The sequence below is a fragment of the Drosophila albomicans genome, chromosome 3 (assembly GCF_009650485.2).
Source record: "Drosophila albomicans strain 15112-1751.03 chromosome 3, ASM965048v2, whole genome shotgun sequence".
Lineage (NCBI taxonomy): Eukaryota > Metazoa > Arthropoda > Insecta > Diptera > Drosophilidae > Drosophila > Drosophila albomicans.
In genome coordinates this window covers 46,797,152-46,823,261 of record NC_047629.2, presented here as the reverse complement: position 1 = coordinate 46,823,261, position 26,110 = coordinate 46,797,152, and the positions used below count along the sequence as shown (strand labels likewise).

Here is a 26,110-nt window from a genome sequence, read left to right as displayed (position 1 = left end):
AGATACGCGACATTAAGTTTGAGGGGATTTGTGTGGGGATTATGTTTGCACCGGCCGCCGGCAGTGGGATTAGTTCTCAATATTCTGATACGTCTGGCTGGCAGCTGGTTTTATGTGTTACAAATGGGGTAATAATTTAAAGCTAAGCGATTGCACAGCCATTAGAAACGTGCTCAGTAATTAAAAAAATGTAACGTTTTAAAATGAACTATTTTTGTTGCATACTTTCAAAAGTAACTAAATTGAGCAGTTCAGAAAATTTTCGTTGCATACTTTTCGGATCTTTGAAAATGTAAAATTGCAGTTGTTACTTAACATTAGTTAAGAGCATTACAGTGGTCTAACAATAGATTTAGAAAATATACCATATGAAGTATGACCAGGGGAATTTATTTTTTAATTTTGGTATATCTGTTTGACATTTTTGAAATATTGCCAGTGGTCACATCGCGCAGCTTTAAAGAAAGCTCTCTTTCTCTGCGTTGCCGCTCATTCTCGAGAGAGAAGTTGAACGATCGTGTCGTGTTCCGTTGCGGTTCGCAGTGTACAAGTTTTATTCGCAAGCGCGCGAAACTATTCGCAAAAAATTCAATTTGATTTGAAAAATAGTGCTTGCCATAAAAAATAATTGCAATTGAAATTGAATTGGCAAAACATCTGATTCTGCCTGCGGCAAAATTCGTTTGTGCATAATTTTGCAGTCTTTGTGTCTGTGTGTGTGTCCAGTGCTCGCGTGTGTGTGTGAGTGTGTGTCAAAAACGTGCGTGAAAAAATGCACTAAACACACGAAAATCAAAAGCGCAATAGGAAAAACATCAACAATGCGAAATTAAAGGCGAGCAAAAGCAAAGTAAAAGAAAAAAAAAGAAAGAAATTTATAATCGAAAATCGAATTAAAATCCGGTATGCAAAATACAATGCCAGCGAGTTTTCCAGCTGCTGCTGCCGCGGATGCGTTGACGCCGCCAGACTTTGATTTCCAGATGCCTTGTCGCTACTTTAAAAGTTCTTTTGCGCGTTCGCTTTCACTGAACAACAACAACAACAACAGTGGTGGGAATGGGAATGGGAGCATTGCGTTGGCATTGGCAAAGAAGTCACCACAGATTCCGATTTCAGCAATTGAGGCCAAGCAGCCAGAAGAGAATGGGGAGGGTGAGGTGGAGCTGGAATTGCAATCACCCTGTTTGACGCCGCCGCCAGCGCTGCCAGCTCGTCGTCACACGAGCAGCAGTGGCAGCAACAATTTGACACATTTTAACACTGCGTCGGCTAATCAGCTGCCACCACTACAACATCAACAACAACTACTACAGCAACAACAGCAGCAGCAAAAGAGGAATCTGAATCTTACCGTCGCTTGGTCGCTACAGGTTAGTAACTTCTGCTGCTTCTTCTTCTTTTGTTTCTTCTACTTGTGTGCAAAAAGTTGAGTTTCCTTTTGTGCAAAGCAACTGGATATTTATGTCACCTTGTTGTTTTCCTTGTTCGCTGTTGTGTAGCCTTGACAGCCTGCCTTCTCCCTCTACGTCTAGTGCCGCCCGTTCGTTGCCTGCGTGTTAGTGTGACAGCGACAACAACAGAGGAGGATGCTCTGACAGGGTGGTCATGTTATGACAAACTTTTTTTTGTTGTTTTAAGGTCAACTTGATTTATGTGTGCGAAAATGTAATGGATGCCATGTGAAGTGCGTGTGCGTAACAGAGATGGCAATTTGATCAATGCGAGAACTACGCACAACAAGAGTTGTAACATTAACATCAATGAGAGGATAGCTTAATTGGGCACACATATACATACATACATATGCAAAGTGCTTACTGTTGTCTGAGAACATTTAATCACATGCTGTTTGTGACGCACAAAGACGAAATATTAGATGCACGTAGCCAAAAGCAATTTTCATTCTTTTGTCAAAATAAGAGACAACTAAAAAAAATCTTCCGAATAGTTCATAAATAGTGTCATTAAAATTAAATGGGCATTTTAAGAAATTTATAATAATTTCGTGTCAGTTACAAATTGTGGTCTATTATTTTGTAAATCTTTGTTCTAAACACATAACTCGCTACTTCGTTTAGACTGTTTTTTTTTTGAGCCTAAACAAATTGCGACAATTAGCCTAAATGTCAATTTTGTTGACTGGCAAGCAAATTGCTTATAGCGCAATACGTATTTCGGTCATGGTCTAAAACGCACAAAATGAAGACATCTTTTTTTTTGTTGACATCTTAAAGTTGCCTGTCGAGGTTATAAAACAACGCCCGCTCGACGCTAGATGGCGCCAGCGAGCGTTGCATAGTGTTGGGTAATCCGTAATCTGCTCGCAATTGAACTTACCGGCCAAAGCTGTGTGACGTTGTCTCTTCTTCTTCTTCGTCGCTTCACTCTTGGCTTAACGGTATCCAAGCGACGATGCGTCGACTGTTTTGACAGCAGCTGTCTCTCGATGTCGATGTCGATGCGGTTTTGCCAATTGAAAGTGAAAACCCAATGCAATGAACTCTTGGGCATGCCAAGGCGGCCAAGCAACTCCCTCCTCCTCCCCCTCTTTCACCACCCACACTGCTGCTATCGAGGAGGGGGGAGGAGGGGGAGAAAGCGTTGTGTGAGCCAAGCAGCTGCGTTAGAAAAATTCAAATTATGCGCCTCAGCGCCATTCAAGTGTGGCCAACAACAACAATGAGTATCGAGTGACAATCATAAAGAGAAATACAAATAATAAACAGGCAACAGTCGCTGATGCTGCTGCTGTTGTTGTTGTTGCTGTTGTTGCTGCTGCTTTTACCCATTACGATTTTAACGGCGTCTATTAAAGCCACAAATCTTGGCGACATTTCGTAATGAGGCAGTCGCCAGTGGCATATCCATTTGCAAAAAGAAAGAGAGACAGAGATAGGGGGAGAGAGATAGAGAGGGGGAGTGAGTGGCAGATAGACAAAAGGCCATCAAGTTGCTGCTGAAAAGTATCTGACAGATACCGAGTAATCGTGACGCCCGCTTTTCATTGTTGTAGATGTTGTTGCTTTTCTTTTTCCAATGCTTTTTCATGACCTTTGCAGCCTTAATTAATGACTCAAACTGAAATGTAAATAAATTTCTAGAGTTCTTGCTTTTTGCCTAATTACAGGTCGAGTGCGAACCTAATCACAGTTCCCACCTCCTTAGCCAAGTTTATAAACAACAATTTAGCCTTATGTTTATGGCCTGAATTATTAACAATTCGCCAGCTAATTAGTGAAGAATTTCGAATGTAGGAAAAACTTTGCTGCATTCTTTTTTTTCCGTTTATTTTTTTGTAGTTTTTGGTCATGGCCATGAAAAAAGAAGGAAAAAATTAAGCTAGCTGTCTATAAAATAATAAGTCTGTTTGTTTAAGGTCATTTGCCTAAAATATATTATAGTCGATTAATCCATCTCCAAGTGGTAAAAAAACTTAATTGTTTTTTCCACGAATTCTGCGTGTTATGCAGGAAAACTTATCAAACTAAATATTTGCACGCTAAATCAATATTTTGAACACAAACTTTTCTTGCGGCTTCTTCAAGCGCAAAAATATTCTTGGAAATTTGAGGAAAAATGTTATTGACTATGAGAATACCTGATATTATATTTAGAGAGTGTGATTAAGTAATGACTATTTATTTATTTTATTTATTTACTTTTTTTAAGAATCTATTGTGAAATGAGAACTACCTTTGAAAATAATTTATATTTAATTATACAATTTAATTTAAATTCTGCTATGAGCAAACTCACTAAGAATTTTTCTTAATGATAATGATTTTTATTGAACTTTAATTTTAAGATTTGATTTTTTCCATATATTTTTTTAAATATTGAATTCAATTTAAATAATATAATATAAAAATCTTTTAATCTATATTAGTATAGCTGGATAATGAGACGAATATTTATATCTGCCAAAAATTGTTTTACAGTATTTTAGGATAGTTAAAATATTTATTAAACAAAAAACAAAAAATTCGAAAATTTCAAATTCAAATTTTGAAAATACAAATTACGATTTATATTTTTTATAAAAGAATATAGAAGTTTAATAAAAAATTTTTTCCCCTAATCGTTGTGAAGGTTTCTTAAAGTTGTTTGTGTCTGTTTGTTAAAGTTGTATTATATTTTTTCTATAATGACAATTTAAGAATTAATAATTATTTTTGTCAACAAATTTTATACTTTTTCTGAGTATTGCTTTTTTTGTGAAATTTCTTTTTTGAAGATACTTTTTTATGTTATTCCTTTTTGGGTCCCTGAATTAAGCACTCAGCCTTGTTGGGTCTGTTTCTAATTAAAATACCCTTTCTAAATTCTGCGTATCGGGTATAAAAATTGGCTGAGTGAGTTGGTTAAAAGAAAACGACATGAAATCCCAACATCATTATAGATATATAGTATATATAGAGAAGCGTGCAGATGTGTTTGAGATTTTGTGCGGGATTCTTGGTGCTTGCAATTGGAATTGGAAATGCCACCGTGATGCCACATTTCCATTTGGCTCGTCAATCGACGGCACAAGTGTGAGTGCGTGTTTGTGTGTGTGTTGGCAGGGGGAGGGAGGAAAGAGGGAGGTAGGCGTGGCAGCAGTCGCAGGTCGACTGTTGATTTTGCATATGAGACTCGCTCGCATTTCAGCAGAGAAGCGGAGGAAAAGAGGAGGATGGTGGAGGAGGCGAAGGGGATGCAGGGGAAGGAAACTGAAATCGGACAGGTCCCACATAAATTCATCCAGAGACCGCACGAAGAATTTCCTCAACTGGGAAGAGAGAGGAGAGGAGAGACGCAAGTGTTGTATTTATTTATAGTCGAAGTTTTGCGCGTATTGCGTTAAAATAGCTTAATGGCTATATCTACAGACAGACAGACGGACAGACATATCATCCAATCTATATGTATGTTATTTTTGCATGAAGAAAATTGCACGAAAATTCGAGATAAATGGAAATGGGTTAACGTGCTCTCGCCCCGATGTTTTATTCATGACTCGCAAGCCGAGGCAGTGTAATGAATGGAATAAATCTTGCAACAATGTTCGAGCGACAAGAACAGTGTGAATGAGGCGAAAGAGCGAGGGAGATGCACAGATACAGAGAGAGCGAAAGAGAGGGAAAGAAATCATAACAATTTAAGTTTCTTCATTGAATAAGAGCCGCAACGGCAATCGCAATATGTTGCAACTGTCGAGACAATTTGCGAAACGGTTCCCGAAATTCCAAGCTACCAAACCAAAAAATGCAGCCAAAGCGGCGAACACAAGATGAAAATGGAAATGGAGATGGAGATGGTGCGTGTCTCGGCTAGACGTAATTAAAACCAACACACAAAACTCGACAGATTTTTTCTACTTTTATTTTGTGTTTTTTAGATTGCTATGCGCTACTGCAGAGAAGTAACAGTAGCTACAAGTATTATTTGACCGGATATTAGACAAATATTGAAAAACTCTTCTTAAAATTATATAGTTTATATACCCGTTACACATAAGATAGACGATATATCCATGTCCGTCTGTCCGTCCGTATGTATAAACACATAAATCTCAGAAACTTTAAGAGATAAAGATATCATTTTTTTCGACAGCATTTGTTATGTTTGCTCACAGATTAAGTTTGTTTCAAATTTTTACCACGCCTATTTTCGCCCCTTCAAATAGGTAAAAATCGAATATCAAGCGTAATTTTGAAGTAAGATTGGATTTTGGTACATTCAATAATAACTATTGTATATAACATTCCTGAAAATTTAGTTACGATCAGATAAACATTGTGGAAATACTTAAATAAATTTAAGAAATACTATACCGTCTACTTACTACGGTTCTTAGTTGCTTTGGCTGCCAATTTACAATATTTAATATGGTATATTTAGAATGTAGTACGCTATAAATATGCCTTTGGTATACTTTTAGTATTTTTGCGGTATATAGTCGAGCACACTCAACATTAGCTTTCTTCATTTTTTTTTCTTGTGATGCCTTGTTATTGAAATTGTATGTGATTAATATTCAAATATAACAATTTTAAAGCTAGGAGTTACATTTTTTAAATTATCTATTTAAGCATTTAACATTTTTAAAGAATTATGTTGACTGACTTTCAATGCAATTTAATAAATAAGTTGGTAATCAGTAAATAGTTTTTACATTAAAGTTTCTAATCCTTAGAATGCATTCGAATTGGGTTTATCGATCCAAAAATCTTAATGGATTGTATATTGATCTGTTTATGTGCTATTATAGTTTTACAAAAGAAGGTTTTACTCAACTTTTTATGGCATTTAATATATGTATTTTGGTATTTATTAAAGGCTGATTATTAAATAACTTAAGAACATTTAGAATTGTTTTTTGACTTAAAATATAATCCTTGACATGCTTCGATTTGAACATAAATTTTACTTACAGCCTTCAATGGCATTTAATATGTTTCTTGATTGCTATTCAAATAGGTTATTTAATAAGTTAGAAATCAGTTGAGTACAAATTCAATGAGAACTTAACCTTTAATTTTTCTAATGTTTATATAGTAATCAATTCATAAATTTTATTTACAAATATTGTCTAAATGCCAAGTTTTTTCTTCTTCGCATAATGCATTCTTATTGAAAGAGTATTTAGTAGTCACCAATCCATTCAATGTTTTCTTTCCTCTCAATTTTCTTTGACCACACACTTGGGTGCTGCTATTGCGCCAAGCGAAAGAATGCGTTTAACAGCCAAAGAAAGAAAGCAACTAGCTGCGGCGTCTAGCCAAGCAAACAACTAATAAACCAACTAACTAACTAACAAACTAACTAACTTACTAACAGACTGAGTATCTGCAAGTTCGAGTGGAGTTGTCCATATGGAAAATGCATTCGCAAAGCATTTGGTTTTGGGTTGTGTGTGAAATCGTCGCCAGCTCATTAGGCATTTTCCATACCGGAAACTATTTGGCCATAATATTTGGTCATTTTGCAGTCGCTGTAGTTGTTGTTGTTGCTGCGCCTTGTTGGCCAATTAAGCCATTTCCATGGCAACTTCGAGACAACGAGCAATCTGTCAGCGTGGCCAGCGTTTGATTGACACATTGATACAGTTTGCTTGCTTTTGGGTAACGAGTTGTAAGCTCCGAGAGCTGCGAATGGCAACGGTAACGACGAGAGGCATGCAACATGTGGTGGCATGTGGCATGTGGCGACAGGTTGCTGCCTGGGCCACATTTGGTGCGACGCTATTTGCGTTTAGGCCATCATTTAAATGCCAGTCGAAGCAGCAATGGCTCCACAATTAGCTTTGCCATTGAAAGCGATTTAACTTCAAGTTGCCTGAGTGCTGGAGTGGAGTGGAGTAAAGTGCTTCAAGTGCGCCTGGCCAAGAGCCATGAAATTGTGCTTACTCTTTGCCATTAGAGATGCACAGATCTACACAGATGGAGCTGACTGGGGCATAATTACCATAAGTGTGTAGGAATTGCAACCAGCGGAAGGGTCGCACTCTTATCTATTCTTCTCTTGTGGCAAGAAAGTTTGTGCTCTGCATATCATCCCTCTTTTATTTTGAAGTATCTGCTTCCACATTTGCATTTGCATTTGTCTATGTTTGCTTGGAGGAACTTGCAACTTCGCATACCCGTTAGCTGACGGATAAAAGAATAAACTCACTTAGTGGCCACTTGTAAATGTAAATGAATTCGAGGTTTCTTATATTTAATTGCACATCTAAGATAGATAAAAGTATACCGAAAAAAAAACAGTTTTAAAATCAAGGATAAAAGTATAAACTCACTTAGTGGCCACTAGTAAATGCAAATGAATTAGAGGTTTCTGTGACACTTTAAATTATATTCAACTTACAATTTTATATTTAATATCACATCTAAAATAGGTACACATAATTATGTGAAAATTGCACAAAAGGAAGTTTCTGTGCTTTTTTAACTTTAATGCATGGCAGATAAGTGCACAGTGTATGTATTTTTGGATTATCATTATTTTGAAGTATCTGCTTCCACATTTGCATTTGCATTTGTCTGCTATGTTTGCTTGGAGGAAGTTTTAACTTCGCATACCCATTATCTGAAGGATAAAAGAATAAACTCACTTAGTGGCCACTAGTAAATGTAAATGAATTAGAGGTTTCTGCGACGCTTTAAAGTATATTACTTACAACTTACAATTTAATTTTAATGTCACATCTACAATAGGTACACATAATGATATATTCAAGTGCTCATTTAACTTAAATGCAAGGCAGATAAGTGCACAGTTCATGAATTTTTGGATTATCAGATATTTTATGTTGTTCTAAGAATGCTGTAAGATCGTTTATTGGTCGTGATTGTCAAATTTTCATTTATTTTTGAATTGCACATTGCAGATAAATTTTCGTATAATCGAAATATGTGCTATATTATTATATTTTTAAGTTTTTTAACTGTATAAATACAATGATTTGAGGTTCTTATAGGGTTAGAAATATTTGAAAACATTAAAATTAACTTAAAAGTATATTATGTTTAAGTGCAAATTGTTGAGTCATTAAGTAATTTTTTTGTATAAGTAACATGTGTTCAATTACCGCAAATATACTTTATTTGTTATATTCAGTCAAGTTTTTCATCAGATAGGATCATATTGTCATGGTTTTTTTTTAACCTGTGCAAACTTATCAATCTCAGGGATTATTCGATATTTTCAGACAGTAATTCTTCTTTTGCCCTGTGATCAATTTCATATACAAATGTTTACCAGGTATATTCTAGTTGAGTACACTTTAAATAGATTAATTTTCTTATTTTTAGACTGCGCATTAACATGAAATTGCGCACTTTGAATGTTTTTCCAAATTCCGTGAAGTCTTTCACACGCTTTTTTATCCAGAACCCATTCCAACCCCTATGACTGACTCACAGACCCAAAAAAAAAAAGAAACAAAATTGTAACTCCCGAAAAAAAAGAAACAATTGAATTTCCCACCAAGCTATTATTATTCACTTCACTCGCGCTGAGTTTTTTGTGGTTGCCTCTCAGCGTCTTTGCTGCGCTCTTTTAATGCGTTTTAATTTAAACGCTGTTAATTTAGTTGTTACGCTTGAGGTCTGCTTTGGCAGACGGATCAAAGGCAGCAGCGAATAGATAACAAAAATATATGTGTAGAAAAGAAATTTCCCAGTTACATGAGCAAAGCAACAAAATAAAAAAATAATAATTTCACTCGCAATCCTTTTGATTTCTTCTTGAATGCTGACAACTCGTAATTGTTTGTAGCACTCTCTTGTGTTTCTCTCTCTTTCGTACGTCATGCTAAACAGCTTCAACAACAAAAAGAAGAAGAGGAGCAACATGTAGGTATTGTTGTCGAGCTAGAATTTATTATTTCCGCCAACATGTTGCACGACTCAAAAAACAGCGATATGCTTCCCCCCTCAACAAAAAAAAAGCGAAATAAAACCAAAAAAAAAAAGAAAAGAGTTGACAGCCCAAGCGACGATGTTCCATTGAGTCATGAGCTGCGGCGTCGACAGCGCAGCAGCAGAGGCAACAGGTACGCATGCGCAACGCAAACGTCAGCGTCGCAGTCGCTGTCGCAGTCGAAGTTAGCGTCGCTGAGGGTGGCCGCTGAAGGGGAACGCAGCAAACGCAGCGAAACGCGTTCACTGCGGGCTGCTTTACTTTAATTTCGTCTACCTTGTAGTTGTAGTTGTTACAGTTGTTGTTGTAGTCAATGCTGCTCTTGTTTGTGCTGTTGTTGTTGCTGTTATCGGCACAATTCCGCCTTTTGAAATTTGCTGCTCTGTTGAGCTTTTTTTTCTAGTTTTTTGTTTTGTTTTACACTTGATGAACTCTCTGCCAGGCAAGGGGGAGCGAGAGTGAGACAAATATATGCTGCTTACACTTGTTAAAGGCTAAAACATAACCTCAACTCTGCTTTGGTGATATGTATATCAATTCCCAATATCAAATTATTGTGGTGGCCAACCCTCAAACAAGTTTTTTTCGCTTTTCCGAAACAATTATTTTTTGGAAGAGCTGAAATATAATCTGAATTCTGATTTAATCGAAAGTCAGAATATCACATTAAGTAAACATCTAATTAGCGCTTTGCACTTAATTGCAGTTAGATTTTAGCCAAATATATTTTCTGCTTAAAATTGTAGAAGAACGGTAAACCAAACGAAATACTCCGCTAATAATCCTTGTTAAAGGATTTACCATTACTTTAACTTCGCCCTAATCATATTTCAATACCCCAAGTTTACATTAAATATGTACAAACCTCAAAAACACTCTGCACTTAAATGCACTGCTATAGTTGGGTTTTAGTTAAATATATTTTTTTATAATTATTCTCCCAAAGAATATTTTTCAAAAAAACAGAAGACAAGGCGAGGGACCTTTACACAACATCATTAATGTGGAAGCACTTGCACTTAATTGCAGTGTTGTAGTTAGATTTACACCGAATTCATTTTTCATTTATGTCTAGCACTTTACATTTCAAACGGAGCCTAAGCATCACATTTAATATTCTCGAATATAAAAAATCTAAAAAAATAACAAATAAAAATATAAATAACATTTTGCACTTAACTGCAGCGTTGTAGTGAGATTTTCATTAAATATATTTGCCTCTCCCAATCAATTTTTTTTTAGAGTATCGGAAAACAGCGAGAGTGACTTGTTGAAGGCTTAAACATAACTTCAACTTTGTTTTAATTATATTTCGATTCCTAATATATTATTAATGAATTTGCACTTAATTGCAGTGTTATAGTCAAATTTAATTTGCATTATTTCGCTTATTCCTAACAATACTAAACATTATACCCTGACAACACTTGTTAAAGGCTACAACATAATCTTAACTATGCTTAATTCATATTTCGCTTCGCAAATATTACAGTAAATAAAGACATAAATACCACTTTGCACTTAATTGCAGCATTATATTCAGATTTAAGGCAAATCGTATTGATTGTTCAAAGTTAACCTCAACTCTGCTCTAATCACATTGCAACTCGCCAATATCACGTTAATATTGTGTTGGGTTCAGCATTAAATAGCACTTTGCATTTTATTGCAAGTTTTATGGCCAAATCTCAGCGCTTATCCACACAACAATTCTTCTCGAAGAGTCACGCCTTAATGGCCCCAACCGAAGGTTGATATCATCTATTCAATTACTCAGAAAAGTATCTACACAAACAGCGCTGGCAGCGTTGAAGCTTTAAACAAACAAAGCAGACAATCATTTCCTAGGTCAAAGCTATCATTCGAAGATATCTGCATGCCAAGAGGGATAGCAAACAAAAATAGCAACGAAACGAAAATAATAATAATAATACAAAATAAAAACCTTAACAATTTGCTATTACACTTTTATGGCAAAATGCTCAAAACTAATTTCATGGCTTTAGTGTAAAGCTCTGCTGTGGCAGCAACAAATTGAAATGCTCGTAATAAGGTCAAATGTGTAGCCCATAAAGGTCACGGAAACGTGGGTGCGCTGCATCCATTGCATCGCATCACATCATCAGGGAGCGGGGGTTGCGGCGCTCTCTGAATTTGCATTTGCATTTCAACGCAGAGCGCCCCAAGCGGCCAAAAAAAAAAAGCGACGAAACGACGTCGGCCAAGAGACCTCGCAGTTGCAGTCGCCATCACAGTCCTTTCCGCAACCCGAAACAAACCGAAAAGCTACCCAAAGTGCTTGTCAGGAATGCGGCAGTAGAATTAGTGTACAATGGGGAGATACCCTGTAATTTATTTACAAATTAAATTTTTGCTCTTCATGTATTTATTGTTAAGTAGTTTTATCTAGATGTGGTGTACTATCCATAGAACAATCGTTACTATCGACAGCACTTTCGTTATTATTAATAACACTATCGTTGCTATTGATAGCACTATCGTTACTATCGATGACATTATTGTTACTATCGATAGTGCTGTATCAAGTCATCTGGACTATAGAAAGTGGTGTTCTCTGGAATAAAATTTAGCGATTTTTTGTGAAGTTATTTAATTAAAATTCAAATTAATAATAACATAAATGCACACAATAATACACTTTTAAATATGAGTAATTCAATTCATAAATTAATTTCGAAGTTCTGCTTTAATTCCTTTTTTTCTCTTCTTTATTTTGTAGTAGAAAAGTTAACACATGCTGTTGCTAGAGTGATTTAAAATGTGATGTGAAATAAGGATAAGATATTGAACTAATTACAAAGATTGTTGGTGCAGATTTGTTTAAGATTTCTATAGGTTTACATTCTTTATATTATGAATACATTTTAGTGTAATGTATGACTTGAAGTTTTAAATCTAGACTTGTGATATATCATTACTATCGATGATCATCGATTAATATCAAGTACTATTGATGGGGCAGAATATCGATAGTTATATTATTGATAGCGTCGACTATATATAACATAGTTCTTCAACTATATAGAGATATCATCACTATCGATGATCATCATCGATAGGCATCAATTACTATCGATAACGTCGAATATCGATCTTTCTCCAACTCTATTGATATATTATTACTATCGACGTTTATTATCAATAAATAATTAAGTACTATCGATAGCGCTGTATATCGATAGTTCTCTAGTTCACAATACATAAATATAGCTTCCGCACACTTCCGGTGTTTGCCATGCATGTCGCAAGTCACAAGTGTGACGCCCCCTTTTTGCTGCCCTTTGGAGTGCAGGGTACAAATAGCTGCAAACAAAACAATGCGAGAGAAAAACGTTGAAATAATGACAGCCCCAGGAGGGGGGCTGAGCTCAGTTCGTTTTTGTTTCATTTTCTCGGTTTTTGGGGGAGTGTTGTCTATGAGTGTGTGCGGTGTGTGTGTGTGTGTTGATGGCGGCAAGGCGACGCTGACAACTGTGGCTGCTGTTGCTGTTGTTGATGATGATGCTGATGCTGAAATCAAAACACGGCTGCAAACAATGCAACAGACAAAAAAGTGCAATGCGCTGCAAGACAATAGCAGAGCAGGCTAAAGGGGACACCCCCCAGGGGGGCAATGATGGGGAGGTGGACGGGAGGGGGCAACGCGTATTTTCTATGTGGACCATTAATGAAAATAGCCAAGATCGGCGGAGGGGAGAGCGGGGAGAGTGGAGCGTTGTCTATGCCCGCATTGTTTTCATTTCAGAAACTATGTTTTCGCATGCTTAATTATGGCCATTGACATGCAACGTGTTGCTGCACGGCCATACAAACTAATAAGCGAACGTTTCAGCATTGTTGCCAGTTGCAAGTTGCCTCCTCGAGGCCCTATCAAATTAATCATGCGGCAGTATCGCATTTCACCCGAAAAGCCAGCGACGACAATGCGATTTGCAGTTTTCATTTATAGCTCAATATTGCTGTTGTTGCCACTTTTCCACTTTGTGCCACATGTGGCATATGCACTCCACTCGACGCCACTTGGTTGGAATTTATCTTTTTTGGCGCGCAGCGACATAAATTACTTGCAGCTTGCAAACAAGGTGCACTGCAAAAAAAGGGCAACAACGCGGACGATGATCGTGTTGCACTTTGCCGAGTACTCTTAACGGGCCAAGCTGAGAGCTCTTTTAAATTTAGACTCCGCTACTGTATCTCCACATCTGCAACTGCAACTGTATCTATATCTTCATCTGCCTGCTCTTAGTGGCTCATAAATCAGCTGACTTTATTTACGACTGTTTATGGCTTAGCTTTTGCCCATATTTTAATTAGTTTTTCCACTTCATTTCTGTTGTAATTGCCCAGATTGTTGAAAATAAACGTTTTAGTGTCGTTTTATAATATTTCTTGAACAACTTCCGTGTATAGCTTTTGATGTGAACAAGATTTTGAGTGCCGCCAGCTAATTATACCCGCTATCTATTGGGTATTATAAACGGCAGCAGAAGGGAAGATCAACTTCATAAAGTATCCATTCTTGACTGTCTGTCTGTCCGTCCGTCCGTTTAAACACCTAGATTTCAGAAACTATAATTTTTTTGACAGCACTTATTATTTATGCACGCTTTTCAAGTTTGCATTACAGTTTGCATATTTTCCACGCCCACTTCCGGCTCCGAAAATCTAGAATAATAGAATAGCAAGCGTAATTTTAAGGCCAGAGTCGCAATAATAACAACAGTATTTATGATTCCGAGCGATTAAAAATTGCAGAAGTTATTTAAGAAATACTTTTGTATGCCATAAAACGTCTACTGCAAACTAGATTTAGTTGGTTTGGCTGACACTATGGTATATTTGTTCTACTTTACGGTATATTTTCAATGCAGTCCTATACCGGCTTACCAAATACAGCCTTTGGTATTATTGTGGTATATTAATTTAGTATATTTTAAAATGAATACCCCACAGATTTGTTTTGAACATATAATAAAAACTCATAACTATAACGCCTCTTGGTGCATTCAAAAATAACAACAGTATTTATGATTCCCAATAATTTCATTGCAATCGGATAAAAATTGTAGAAGTTATTTGGGATTTGATTTTTGTATTGCAAAAACACCTACTGCAATCAAGTCCTAATTGCTTTGGCCAACAATCTGGTATATTTTGTGTTATGTGGTATATTAAAAAAAATAGTTTATAACGATATAATATATACAGCCTTCAGTATATTTTATTTGGTATATGTTTAGAACATGGTTTTATTTTAAATGGGTGTCGCACAGTCGAGCTCACTTTACAACTACACCGATATACCAAATATAACCTTCGGTATATTTCATTTGGTTTTATAATGATATAATATATACAGCCTTCAGTATATTTTATTTGGTATTTGTTTAGAACATGGTTTTATTTCAAATGGGTAACAAATACTTCACAGTCCAGCCCACTTGACTACTAGGCCGATATACCAAATATAACCTTTGGTGTATTTCATTTGGTATATTTGTTGCTTATGATTTTATTGCAAGAGGGTAGCGGGTATGTCACAGTCGAACCCACTCGAATGTACTATATCGATATACCAACTATAGCCTTCGGTATATTAATTTGGTATATTTGTAGAATATGGCTTTATTACACATATATAGTGGGTATCTCGCAGTCGAACCCACTCGACTATAGATTTCATACTTACTTTTTGGCTAGTTTAAGCACTTTGCCAATTACGATTAACAAATTATTAAACATGAAAATACACATCCTGCTCTTAGACATTTGTGTAGCTTAAGCGTGTGTGTGGCCAACTTGGCTAACTAATGAGCTCCGACGCATAGACACATTAAATGTATATTTTAATTAAACAATTTGCACAGCTTCCAGGCAACTGTGTGTGTGTGTGTTAAGAGGCCATTAAACGCAATTAGCCAATTAGCATGGGTCATCTGCGTCAGTCGAGTCGCCAAGAGCTGCCAACGAGTTGTTGTGGCAACAACTTCCGTTAGAATAAAAAAAAAATACATTTCAGCTTTATTATACGTCATGTTTTGTTTTGATTTTTGTTGTATTTTTTGTTTTTGTTTCAACTCTGAGCGTGCAAATTGCTGTCCCAATTTTTCAAGCATAAAAACTGACGACCGCTAGAAATAGAGAGAGACTGCTCCACGAGCGAGAGAGACAGCAATAGAGAGGCGCCAAAGAGCTCATGAAGTTACTTAAAAATACTTAAAAAATATATATATATATATATATAATATTTTTGCTGTAAATGTATTAATGTTGTAATCAACAAGCGCGAGTTCGAGAGACATAAAAAAGAATTGTTATGCAATTTTTTGTTAGTCGCGCGATGATAATAGGTTTTTTTTTTTCTTTCGCTTCGCTGGGCAGCTGGATGACTTGACTTAAGTTGAGTTGAGTTAAGTTGAGATGACCTAACAAGTCAAAAGAGGCTAAAGAACTTGTTGATTATGCTAAAGATGCCATCATGGGTTGGGTTACATAAAAAGCAAAGTAGGTCCAAGTTCTGAAAGTTGCTTTCTTTCCATTTTGGGATCGTCATGAAATCACAATTCAGAATCAAAGTCCGTTTATTGATCGCGTGTGATAAATTTAACGCCTCTTTTGGGTTCCTTTTTTCACATGAATTTTTGATTTGATTTGACAGTTCAATGAACTCTTTACTTGGAATATATTTATAAGATTGTATGTACGTAACATCGCGTGATTTATAAATAATGTAAGATCCCCAAGGTTCACTCTCCTCTTCTTTTCACTTCTTTTTTTGCTCCTTCTCTCTCTTTCACTCTCGACACGTCGAGCATTTTAAAACCAATTTCCACAGCTATTTGAGTTTATGTGCAATTTTAAAATTTATGCTAACGGGCAGTAAAGTTTTATGAGTGCTTCTGGGGTAGCCACAAACTGAAACACTGAGTGCAGAACGTTAATTGAATTGGTTGGCAAACTATTAGTTGAAATGCAAACAGTGAACAATTTAATTCCCATATCCTTGACATTAGCGGAGTAGAGAGCAAAAAAAAAGAGGCCCATCAGCACCCACTAAAGTGAAATAAAAAAAACACTCCCACCCACCCATTGAGACGACGCGCGTCTTTTCCAATGAAGTCAGCGAAGTGAACCAATTAAATTGCAGCGAGGAGCTCACATTGGTCGCTTGCTGTAGTTGCTGCTGCTGCTGCAGCGTCAGTTTGCAAATTAATGTTACTTCACACACTGAATTATGAGGTTGCCACAAGCGGCGCATAAATAAAATCAGTCTACCGAACCCAACAACGAACGCCGACACGACCTAAAAGAATCAAAACACACACCGGCAACGTGCAAAAAGCAAGCGCTGAAAAAAATGGGGAAAAAATGTAACGAAAGTGCGACAAAGTGAAGACGACGAGGATATACTCTAGCAAAAGTTATCTAGAATAATGTTCCTACTTGCACTTAGTTTAGGTAACAGTTCAAATATTATATTTCCATATATGAAATTTAAAAATTCATAAAATTGTTTTTGTTGGTTTGATTTTAATTTAATTCCAACATTAAAATGAAATGATACTGTCAAATAGTTTTTGAATTTTTTAATAATTAGTTAAGGTAACACTTCTGAAATAATTTCAGAAATGAAATTTTAAATTGAATTATTATTATTAAGTTTGTTTTTAATTTAATTGCAGTTTAAAATAATTTGCATTTTGTTTGTACAATTTTTGATGTTATAAGTAATATTATGTTGAATAGTAATTTCAATTTCATAAGAACTAGTTTAGGCAAGACATCAAAAATAATTTCAGAAATTAAATTTAAAATTAAATTTGTAATTTAATCGCAAACCACGCAATTTGGCATATTTTTTATAAAATGATTGACATTATACTATAGGTATACTATAGGAATAAGTATGTCAATTTCATAATAACTTTATTGTCTGTACGTTTGTATAAAGCTCTAACCAAACTTATAATTGGAATTCTGGGGATCATTTTACATGATTAAATCTATATATTTGTGGTCTAAACTTTCATTCTTTTGCTGATAAAGCAACTAGATAGTTGAAATGAAAATAATTATATAGATATATGTAGATAAATATAAAAGTATTCAATAATAGAAAATTGAAGATTAGCCTTACTTTTTTTTAGTATTTAAAAAAATGGTCACTAAAAAAATCTGCTAAAAATATTATACCACTTATTTCACATTTATTTTAAAACAAGCGGCGCTATTCTTAATGCATAACTGTATAAACATTATTATATAATATTCATAATTAAATTAAATTGAAGTAACATTACTATATTTTTATACGTATAATATATTATTAGATATATTTTTATTATACTAGATTATCACGATTCATGAAAAATTCTAGCATACCCTTTTTGCACAAGAGAATACATTCTGTCTAGTGAGAATCGTGCTGAGCTTTAGCTCGCGTCGTCATCACCTTTGTTGCTGCTGGGGCACTCAAAGAGTGGTGAGCTCATCACGTATGCAGGGCGCGCATTATGTTTGGATTTTTCTACCCCTCTAGTCTCCACTCTCCACACAGCAAAAGCAGCGGTAAAATTTGCTGCACGAGTGTCGAACCTATTTGTAGTTATCAGAAAATTAAAAAGAACGTGCGCGGGCAGGAAGGAGGAGGAAAGGGAATTCAGAGTGATTGAGAGGCAATGCGGCGTCGCGCAGTCGTGCGATTCTAACTGTGCTTGCGAGTAAGTGAATTAAATTTATGGCAAGAGGGCTAAATTGTTAAAGCCAATGAGCCAATGATAGCTAACTCTAAAGCAAGAGCAGCTCCACAAACACTGAAAAAGCTTTAAAGCAAAGCCAATAATATTGCGTACATGTCAAGATGAAGTTAAGCTTTCGTGGTGGGTTGTGTATGTGTGTGTGTGGGTGAGAGGGGGAGGGCAATGCAAGCTCGTCACGTTTTACGATGCCAAAGGCAAACTGTGCGTATATGTTGCTCAATATCGCATAACTATTGATTTCAAATTGTATATAATGGCTTTATAAGCTGCTGCACGTTCTCACACAGATAGCAAAACACATCAATAACAATAAAAGTTGCTTAGATGATGCACTTAAACAAAGCCACTTAATGGCTGCACTTGTGCAAGATTTTTCACCTTGAATGGTCACTAAGTGACCTGCATACATACATACTACTGCTAAACGGACACACGCAAACTCACCATCACTCTAGTAGTGGGTTAGAACCCTATTGTCAAGTGACTGCGAGAAAAGGAGACAGCTTATAGCTTTTTCACCTTAAATACGCATTAACTAACCTCACACACACATAATTATGCATGTAAGTACATACTGCAGCTAAACGGACACACGCAAGCTCACCACGATTCTAGTAGAGGCCTAGAACCCACCCTACTGTCAAGTGACCGCCAGAAAGTGAGAGAGCAACGTAGTCAGATTTGTCACCTGGAATACGCATCAACTAATGTCACTCACACATTCATATCTTTATGTATGCTTGCAAGTACACATGTAAGTACACGTACTGCGCACGCAAACTCACCACGATTCTAGTTGTGGTAATATTTGACATTGATGCTGATTTGAAACCCTCTCAGTAAAGTGACAGCGAGAAAGAGAGAGCAGCGTATGCAATTTAGTAGCTCATTAATTGTAGCATTTGTCAAAGCGAGACAGCTGCGTGTCGCATTTACTGTCTAACTGACTGACTGACTGGGCCCATCAATATGTTAGTTGAACAATTTTCAAGTTCCGTTCAGCGCTTTGTTGCTTTGCATTTCCGTTCTACGGCTACGTGCATGACGACAACAGGCGGCCACTCCCCTTCCCCCTCCCCTTTCCCTTCGCCAACACGCGTCCGTTTGGTTCCGCCACTTTGGTCAACGAAGGCCAATGGCTTTTGGAAAACAAGCGACAATAACAACAACAACAGGTCTGAAGCGCAGCTGCTGCAGAAGAATATTCCATTCAATATTCCATTGATCGATGTTGTTGTTGTTGGATGCTGGCTGGATGTTGCAATTTCGACTTGGGACTCAACTTTCGTGCTGGCCTGACCAATTGATTGGAACGTTAGGCAAACTGATAATTGACTCTGAAGTAAAAGGTTAAGAACGGGCCAACTTGCTAAATTGCTAAGCGTTTCAGCGTTTCACAACGTGAAAATTTTCAATTTATTATTGGCGTTGCTGTTGCGAATTTCGTTTCGTTTCGTTTTTGAAAGTCTCTAGAAAGCTGGGAATTGCTCTGCCACAGCCGCCTGTTAAAATTTCATTTCGAATTCTCTATAATTCAAGCGTATAAAAATACTCAAATCCCGCAAAACAAAAACAACAAAAAAAAAAATAAAGAAACAACTTCAAAGCGTCAGCATCAAAGGCGTTGGCGATGACGAAGCGTCTTTTTTGCACTCAAGCAGGGTATGATTTAGTCGAGCATGTAGAACATGGAATTTTGCTGACCGTTCTATATATTTTGTGTACGTCTATTAATTCAATTAAATTCTGTTGCTTTTGAAATTCGTAGAACATTTTTTTGAAAGTTTTTATGTCACGTTTGCACAGCAAAATTAATCAATTTAAAGCGTAATCAAAGCATTTTGCGTGATTCGCCAAAATTATGGATAGCTCCCAAAACCGAAAAAAAAACAAAAACAACGCGCAAACATTTTGTGAAGTGTTTTGCTTGATTCAGTTTTATTTTTTGTGGTTTTTTTGTTTTGCCGCAGGGGCGAACCAAATTGAAGCTACTCGAAGCTTGAAGCTTGAGAAATGCTGGCAACTTTTTGCTGCAGGGCAATCAGATAAAAAAATAAAACTGTATTTCAATTGGGGTAAAACGACTCAAGTGGCTGCGAAAAAATTGACAAAAAATAACAAGAAAAAATATGAATAATAGTTGCGAACAATCACAGAAAGCAAAGTGAATTTCTGCTTATTCATAGAAATTATCAAAAATCAACAGTTCAGCGGGTAAAGTTGTTAAATAACGCGTTAAAATTGATTCAATTTTTGAGATTTTCATATTTCAAGTATATGGTGTAAATCGATATACGAAATACATACATATTGCGGTATATTTTGTAATGTATGGTATATTTTGAAAGTAGTCGTATATAAATATACTAAACATGTATTTTGTCGTATTTTAAAATTTTTGTATTTCGCACTCTAAAAACCATATTTCGCACTCTAAAAACAAACATTTTTGATACAGTAATTTGTTTAAAAATGTTGCATATTTCGTTCTCTATGAAACCATAACAGAAAACAAAGTGAATTTCTGCTTATTCATAGAAATTATCAAAAATCGACAACAGTTCATCGGGTAAAGTTGTTAAATAAACGCTTTGAAATTGCTGCAATTTCTGACCCATTTTTGTTTTAAATTTTTTTCAATTATAGTTTTTTTGTATATTGTGAACTCTATGGTATATTTTGAATGTAGTTGTATATCGATATACTAAATATATCTTTTAAGTATTTTTGTTTTATAGTAATTTGGTTAACTATTTAGCATATTTCGTACCCGATGAACTAAAAGCAGAAAACAAAATTAATTTTTGCTTATTCATGAAATTATGAAAAATCAACAAAAGTTCAACAGTTAAAGCTGTTCAATAAACGCTTTGAAATTGCTTCAATTTCTGACCTTTTCGACAAGAAAATCTCAGCCGGCAGTTAGCGTGATTTAATTACCCAATAAGAAGAAGAAGAAGAGGCAAATCGACAGCAGGCGAAGCAGCAACGCGTTAAACAACAATTGAAATTGATTGTGCGTAAAGAGAAGCAGCAGCTACAATACAAATAGTTGTAACAAAAGCGAAAAGGGAGGCGAACTAAAGGGCTTTGGCGAACAGTTGGCCATTAGGGCGCCATTTAAAATTACATTTAACCCTCTACACTCCCCTTTCGAGTCTCTCTCCCAAACATGGTTAACATGGCCAGGCCCAAAAACAATGCGATGGTCAACTGTGTGTGTGTGTGTGTGTGGTTCACTGTCAATGCAATTGCCATGAAATGGAACGCGACACGGGCTTAAAATGTGAGCTTAACTGAACTGAGATCGCACTCGCATTCGTTGCTTGCAACATCATCAGCACCTTGCACCACCCGCAACAAAAGAAGACTGGCCAATGCCAACTGAAGATTGACAATGACGTTGACGTTGATGTTCAAGTTGATGAGATGACATCGCGTCGTCGCTTGGTTAATCAGCAAAGCGTTTCCTAATGAAGGTCAAATGTGGTGACAACAGGCGCAGCTCGGCTGCATTCGACAGCGTCTTCAGTTAACGCTTTAGTCTTAGAGGGCAATTGTCAGTTGGATTGTTTACTCTGTCATTATAAGATAGTTGTAATGTTACGACAGATATTCAACAACGAAAGTGGAATAGGCTTGTACATTATTATATTTACAGATCAGCAAGAAATTTAAGATGCATTTCAATATTAACAATTATTAAACAAAAAAAAACATTAAACATCTACAAAATGAATTTCCATAAAATTTAATGAACAAACAAGTTTCAGTCAGAAAGTATAGCAAATATTAATATAAACATTCATGGCTTTAGAATCTTAATAATAATGTTGGATTATTTTGATAAAATTTAAGCATACACTGAAAAGAATCTACAAAAAGAAGAGCAAATAAATAATATTAAAGTACTAACAAGAAATTTCTGCGAACATTGAATTCATGTTCATAGAATATAGAACAGATTATTTTGAAAAGATTTAAATAATGAATTTCCATCAAATTTACAATTAGAATCTTCTTTTGGATTAAGTAAAAAGAAATTTCTTTGAATATTGAATTTATGTTTATAGAATAAAATAAATCATTTGGATATGATTTAAACACTCAACAAAATGAAATTCATTAAAATTAAAAAATATAATTTTCTACTCTTGAAATCTTGAATCCACACAATGTTTGTTGCTATTGTATTTATTATTTTTAATTTTCTAACAACATTTCAAGAAGCAAAGTATAGTCCAATACAATTTTTAACAAGAATTAATTCCAGACTGTAATATTTTGTATGATATAATTTTTAAAGATAATTAACTAGATACTTTGACTATAATCTTGTTTTTAAATAAATCTCAAATCAAAGTTGAAGTATTGAACTTTAAATTCGGGAGTAGATATAATTTTGAGCTTAGTCTAATATTTTATAGTCCAGTAAATTCTTAAGAATAGATTATAACATGTGTTAATTTGTCATTTTCCAAAAAGGGAATCTGTCTGTCGAGAGAGTTTAATCTGCCAGATGATTCTTTGTAACATACTCGTATAATACATATATAGTTGTTGCCTGGCGGATATTGAAATACGTTCCACTTCGCAGCTCGTGCATTTGAGTTATTCGCGCAGAGCAGCATTTGTATCTCTGTATCCAGCAGATGCACAACGTAAACACATACCACGAATGTGTATTATATAGACCTGCGAAGTGATCCACTAATGGCGGCAATTTCATGGAAATGCGACAGTCTGTTGTCTGTCTATGTTGAATCGGCAGACAACATGACGTATGAGTAACCTAATTTCAAATGATCAAAATGAAAAGCAAAACAACGAACGGAAGCCAAATTAAAGCGACGACGCGACGTGCTGAAGATTTCCGTCATTGAAAAGTGAGAGATTTGTTTGTTGAAAATGAAATGGAATTCCTAGGCAAAATAATAAAAACGAATGCAAAGTAAACAATAATAATTATGCTCAATAATAAACTTGTCGATTGCAAAATGCCGGACAAACAATTGAAACTTCAAGTTTGTCATTTTGTTGCTGTTTTTGCTGTGCGCACTCATGTGAGAAAGTTGTGCCAAATGCAGATATTTTTGTTGGCCATAATGATAATGTACCAATGATAGCGCAACAATTTGTTTATTTTTTTTTTTTTGGTATAGCATGTCTTCGTTTTCATTTGAAAGCAAAAATTTAGCTTCACTTGTTTTGTTGTTGAGGGCGTTGCGAATGGCATTTTGTAGGCGGTTAGTTTTTTTTTTTCTGTTTAATTCGAGTGTACATAATTGTAATGACATCAATTTGGCTTAGTTGTGCGTTTGGTCAAGCCACAACAATTTGTGTGTGGCATTTAAAGTTTCCTTACCTTGAAATTAAAGAGGCCCTCCCCCCACCCGCCTCCCCACATTCAATTTGAAGTGTATTGTACTCGAAGCAGAGCACAAATGGGCATTGTGCCAAATGATATTGTTTATAACAATAAAATGGCATTAGATGTGCCTCGAGATTATGCTCACCACAACTGTCTGTAGTCTGTAGTCTGTAGTTTCATGTAGATTGTGCAATTAACATGTCTTGCATCATGTGGCAGGCAAAACTGAAAGCTTATTTTGATAGCTTTCAACTCACAGATAGAAAAGGGTTGTTATTTAAATTGTATTCAAGTGACTGTTGCAGTCGAGCATTTCCTGTATATCTGATGACAAGTTCTGTTTTAAATGTGTTTTCAATACCCGTTAAGCACAGGGTAGAAGGGTATGATAACTTTGTAGCAACAGGAGATGCACTTAAAAGGTAGAAAGAGACACAAAGTATTTATTGTCTTGACCGTTGAGATTAGAATTGATTTAGGTTATTATTTTATATAGCAAAACAGGTTCTCTACTGTGTGTCCTTAATTGCTCTGTTTGCCATTTGATATATTTTGTACTTATATACTTATACTTGGTATATTCTGAATATATATTGATAATATGAATATCAGTTTAATATACGAAATATATCAGTGGCTTATCTTGAACTCGAATATATAGTTGGTATATTTTTAACCCTATGGTATATTTTGAATGTAGTAGAATATCAATATACGAAATTTATACATGCAGTAGTACATACTTATAACGATATTCGAAAAACATTTTCATATTTTAGTATATTAATATACGAATTATATATTTTGGTATGTACATATGTTTTGTACTCTTTTATATATGTATATTTTAAATGCAGTAGTATATCGATATTTAAAATAAATATTTTGTCATATTCCTAAATATCAATATATAGGTATAATTGGTATATTTTCAATGTAGTAGTATGTTCCAAATACAGTATTTTTTAAATACCTGAATATCAATATCCCAAATATATCTTTTGTTGTATATAGTATTTTTACTCTTTGGTATATTGTGAATATACCATAGTATAGTATATCAATTTTCGATATACATACATTGTTTTGCCAAATTTCTGAGTATCAATATACGAAATATATATTTTGGTACTCTTTGGTATATTTTGAATGTAGTAGTATATCGATATTCCAAATACATTTTTTGCCATATTTCGAAATATCAGTATACGAAATTTAATATTTTAGTATGTATATTTGTATGTACTCTTTGGTATATTATTTTTAGTATTTTTGTATATACTGATTTGATATATTTGAACGATATTTTGATTTTATTTAAAATGGATAGCGAGTATCTCACAGCCTAGCATACTCTGTAGCTTTTCTACTTGTTCAAACAACGTTTTTTTCACACAGAACAAAAAAATCAATTCATTTTAAATTAGTTTGTTATACTCCATACTTATTATGATACTTTAATCATAATAAAGTTTTGTTGTAACTACCCAGCTCTTAAACTTTAAGTTTATAATAATTACATTATGCAAATCTTCAGTTTTCTCATTTGGAGTTTATTATTATTTTTCTCTCTGTATGTAAAACTCCCTCCAACATCCGCTTTTACAACTTCTCTTTAACACACTCCCCCTCCCTCTCCACTTCTGTGTGTCTCTGTCTCTGTCTGTTTTTTATGCATAACTTTTAGTCCAAAACAATTTAAATAACAAGCTGGTAATGGAGCTGCGCTGCTCTGCTTTTGCTCTGCTCCGCTTTGGCCTGGGAATCTTCTATTCTCTTTTCCATATGTGGCAAACCTTTGCAGCACTTGTTGCAGCTCGCTCGCTGTTGTTGTAAAATTACTGGAGCATGCAATTGGCTGCTGCTGTTGTTGCTGGCGCTGATTTAAAATGCAGATTTCCTTTGCCAAGTGGAAACTGGCAACTTTACGGAGGTTTCATTGCATTAAAATAGCCCATTGATGTGCTAGGAACTCTGAACTGCAAATGTTGTTGTTGCTGCTGTTCCTGTTCTTATTATTGTTGTTGTTGTTGCAATTGACATTTGTTGGCAGCCAGCGAAAAATTAGCATGCCAAAGCCATTTTGCAATGAGGTCGCCAGCAGCCGTCTGTTTATGCGAATTGTAACGCGCATTTTAATTAGATTTTGATTGAGAACATGGTATAATAAGCAGCATAAGGGCAGCAAAGAGAGGGAAAAACAAGAGACATGTGTGAGCTCCAGCATCATGTAGATTGGATTACGCTGGCAACAAAACATTGCTGTTGCAAATGCGGAGCGGAGCGTGCATCTAATGGAAACCCAACCCAGCCGCTAACTTTGGGAAATGGATCTAAAAGCGTCACACGAGCTGAATATGTAATTGTTGTCTGTAGAAAAATGACGGAGGGGGAGCTCAGTTATTAGCATAATAATAATGTGCAACTGTGCAACATCGCTTTAAAAAGATACTTTAATTGAAATTGCGCTGTAAAAATGCATATTATTTTTATGCATTATTATTATTTGGTTGGGATCAGTTAAAGAACTTAAAGGTTTATAATGTTGTATATT

General features: G+C 35.4%; 1 protein-coding gene across 1 annotated transcript in view; it reads left to right on the top strand.

The window, feature by feature from the left end:
- Nucleotides 1-507: 507 nt before the first annotated feature.
- Nucleotides 508-26,110, top strand: part of LOC117569198 (AF4/FMR2 family member lilli) — a 36,240-nt gene continuing 10,637 nt past the window's right edge. The window contains exon 1 of the mRNA XM_034250266.2: nt 508-1,373. Within this exon, the coding sequence (XP_034106157.1) occupies nt 906-1,373 (468 nt within the window). The 5' untranslated portion in view covers nt 508-905. The remainder of the gene's footprint in view (nt 1,374-26,110) is intronic.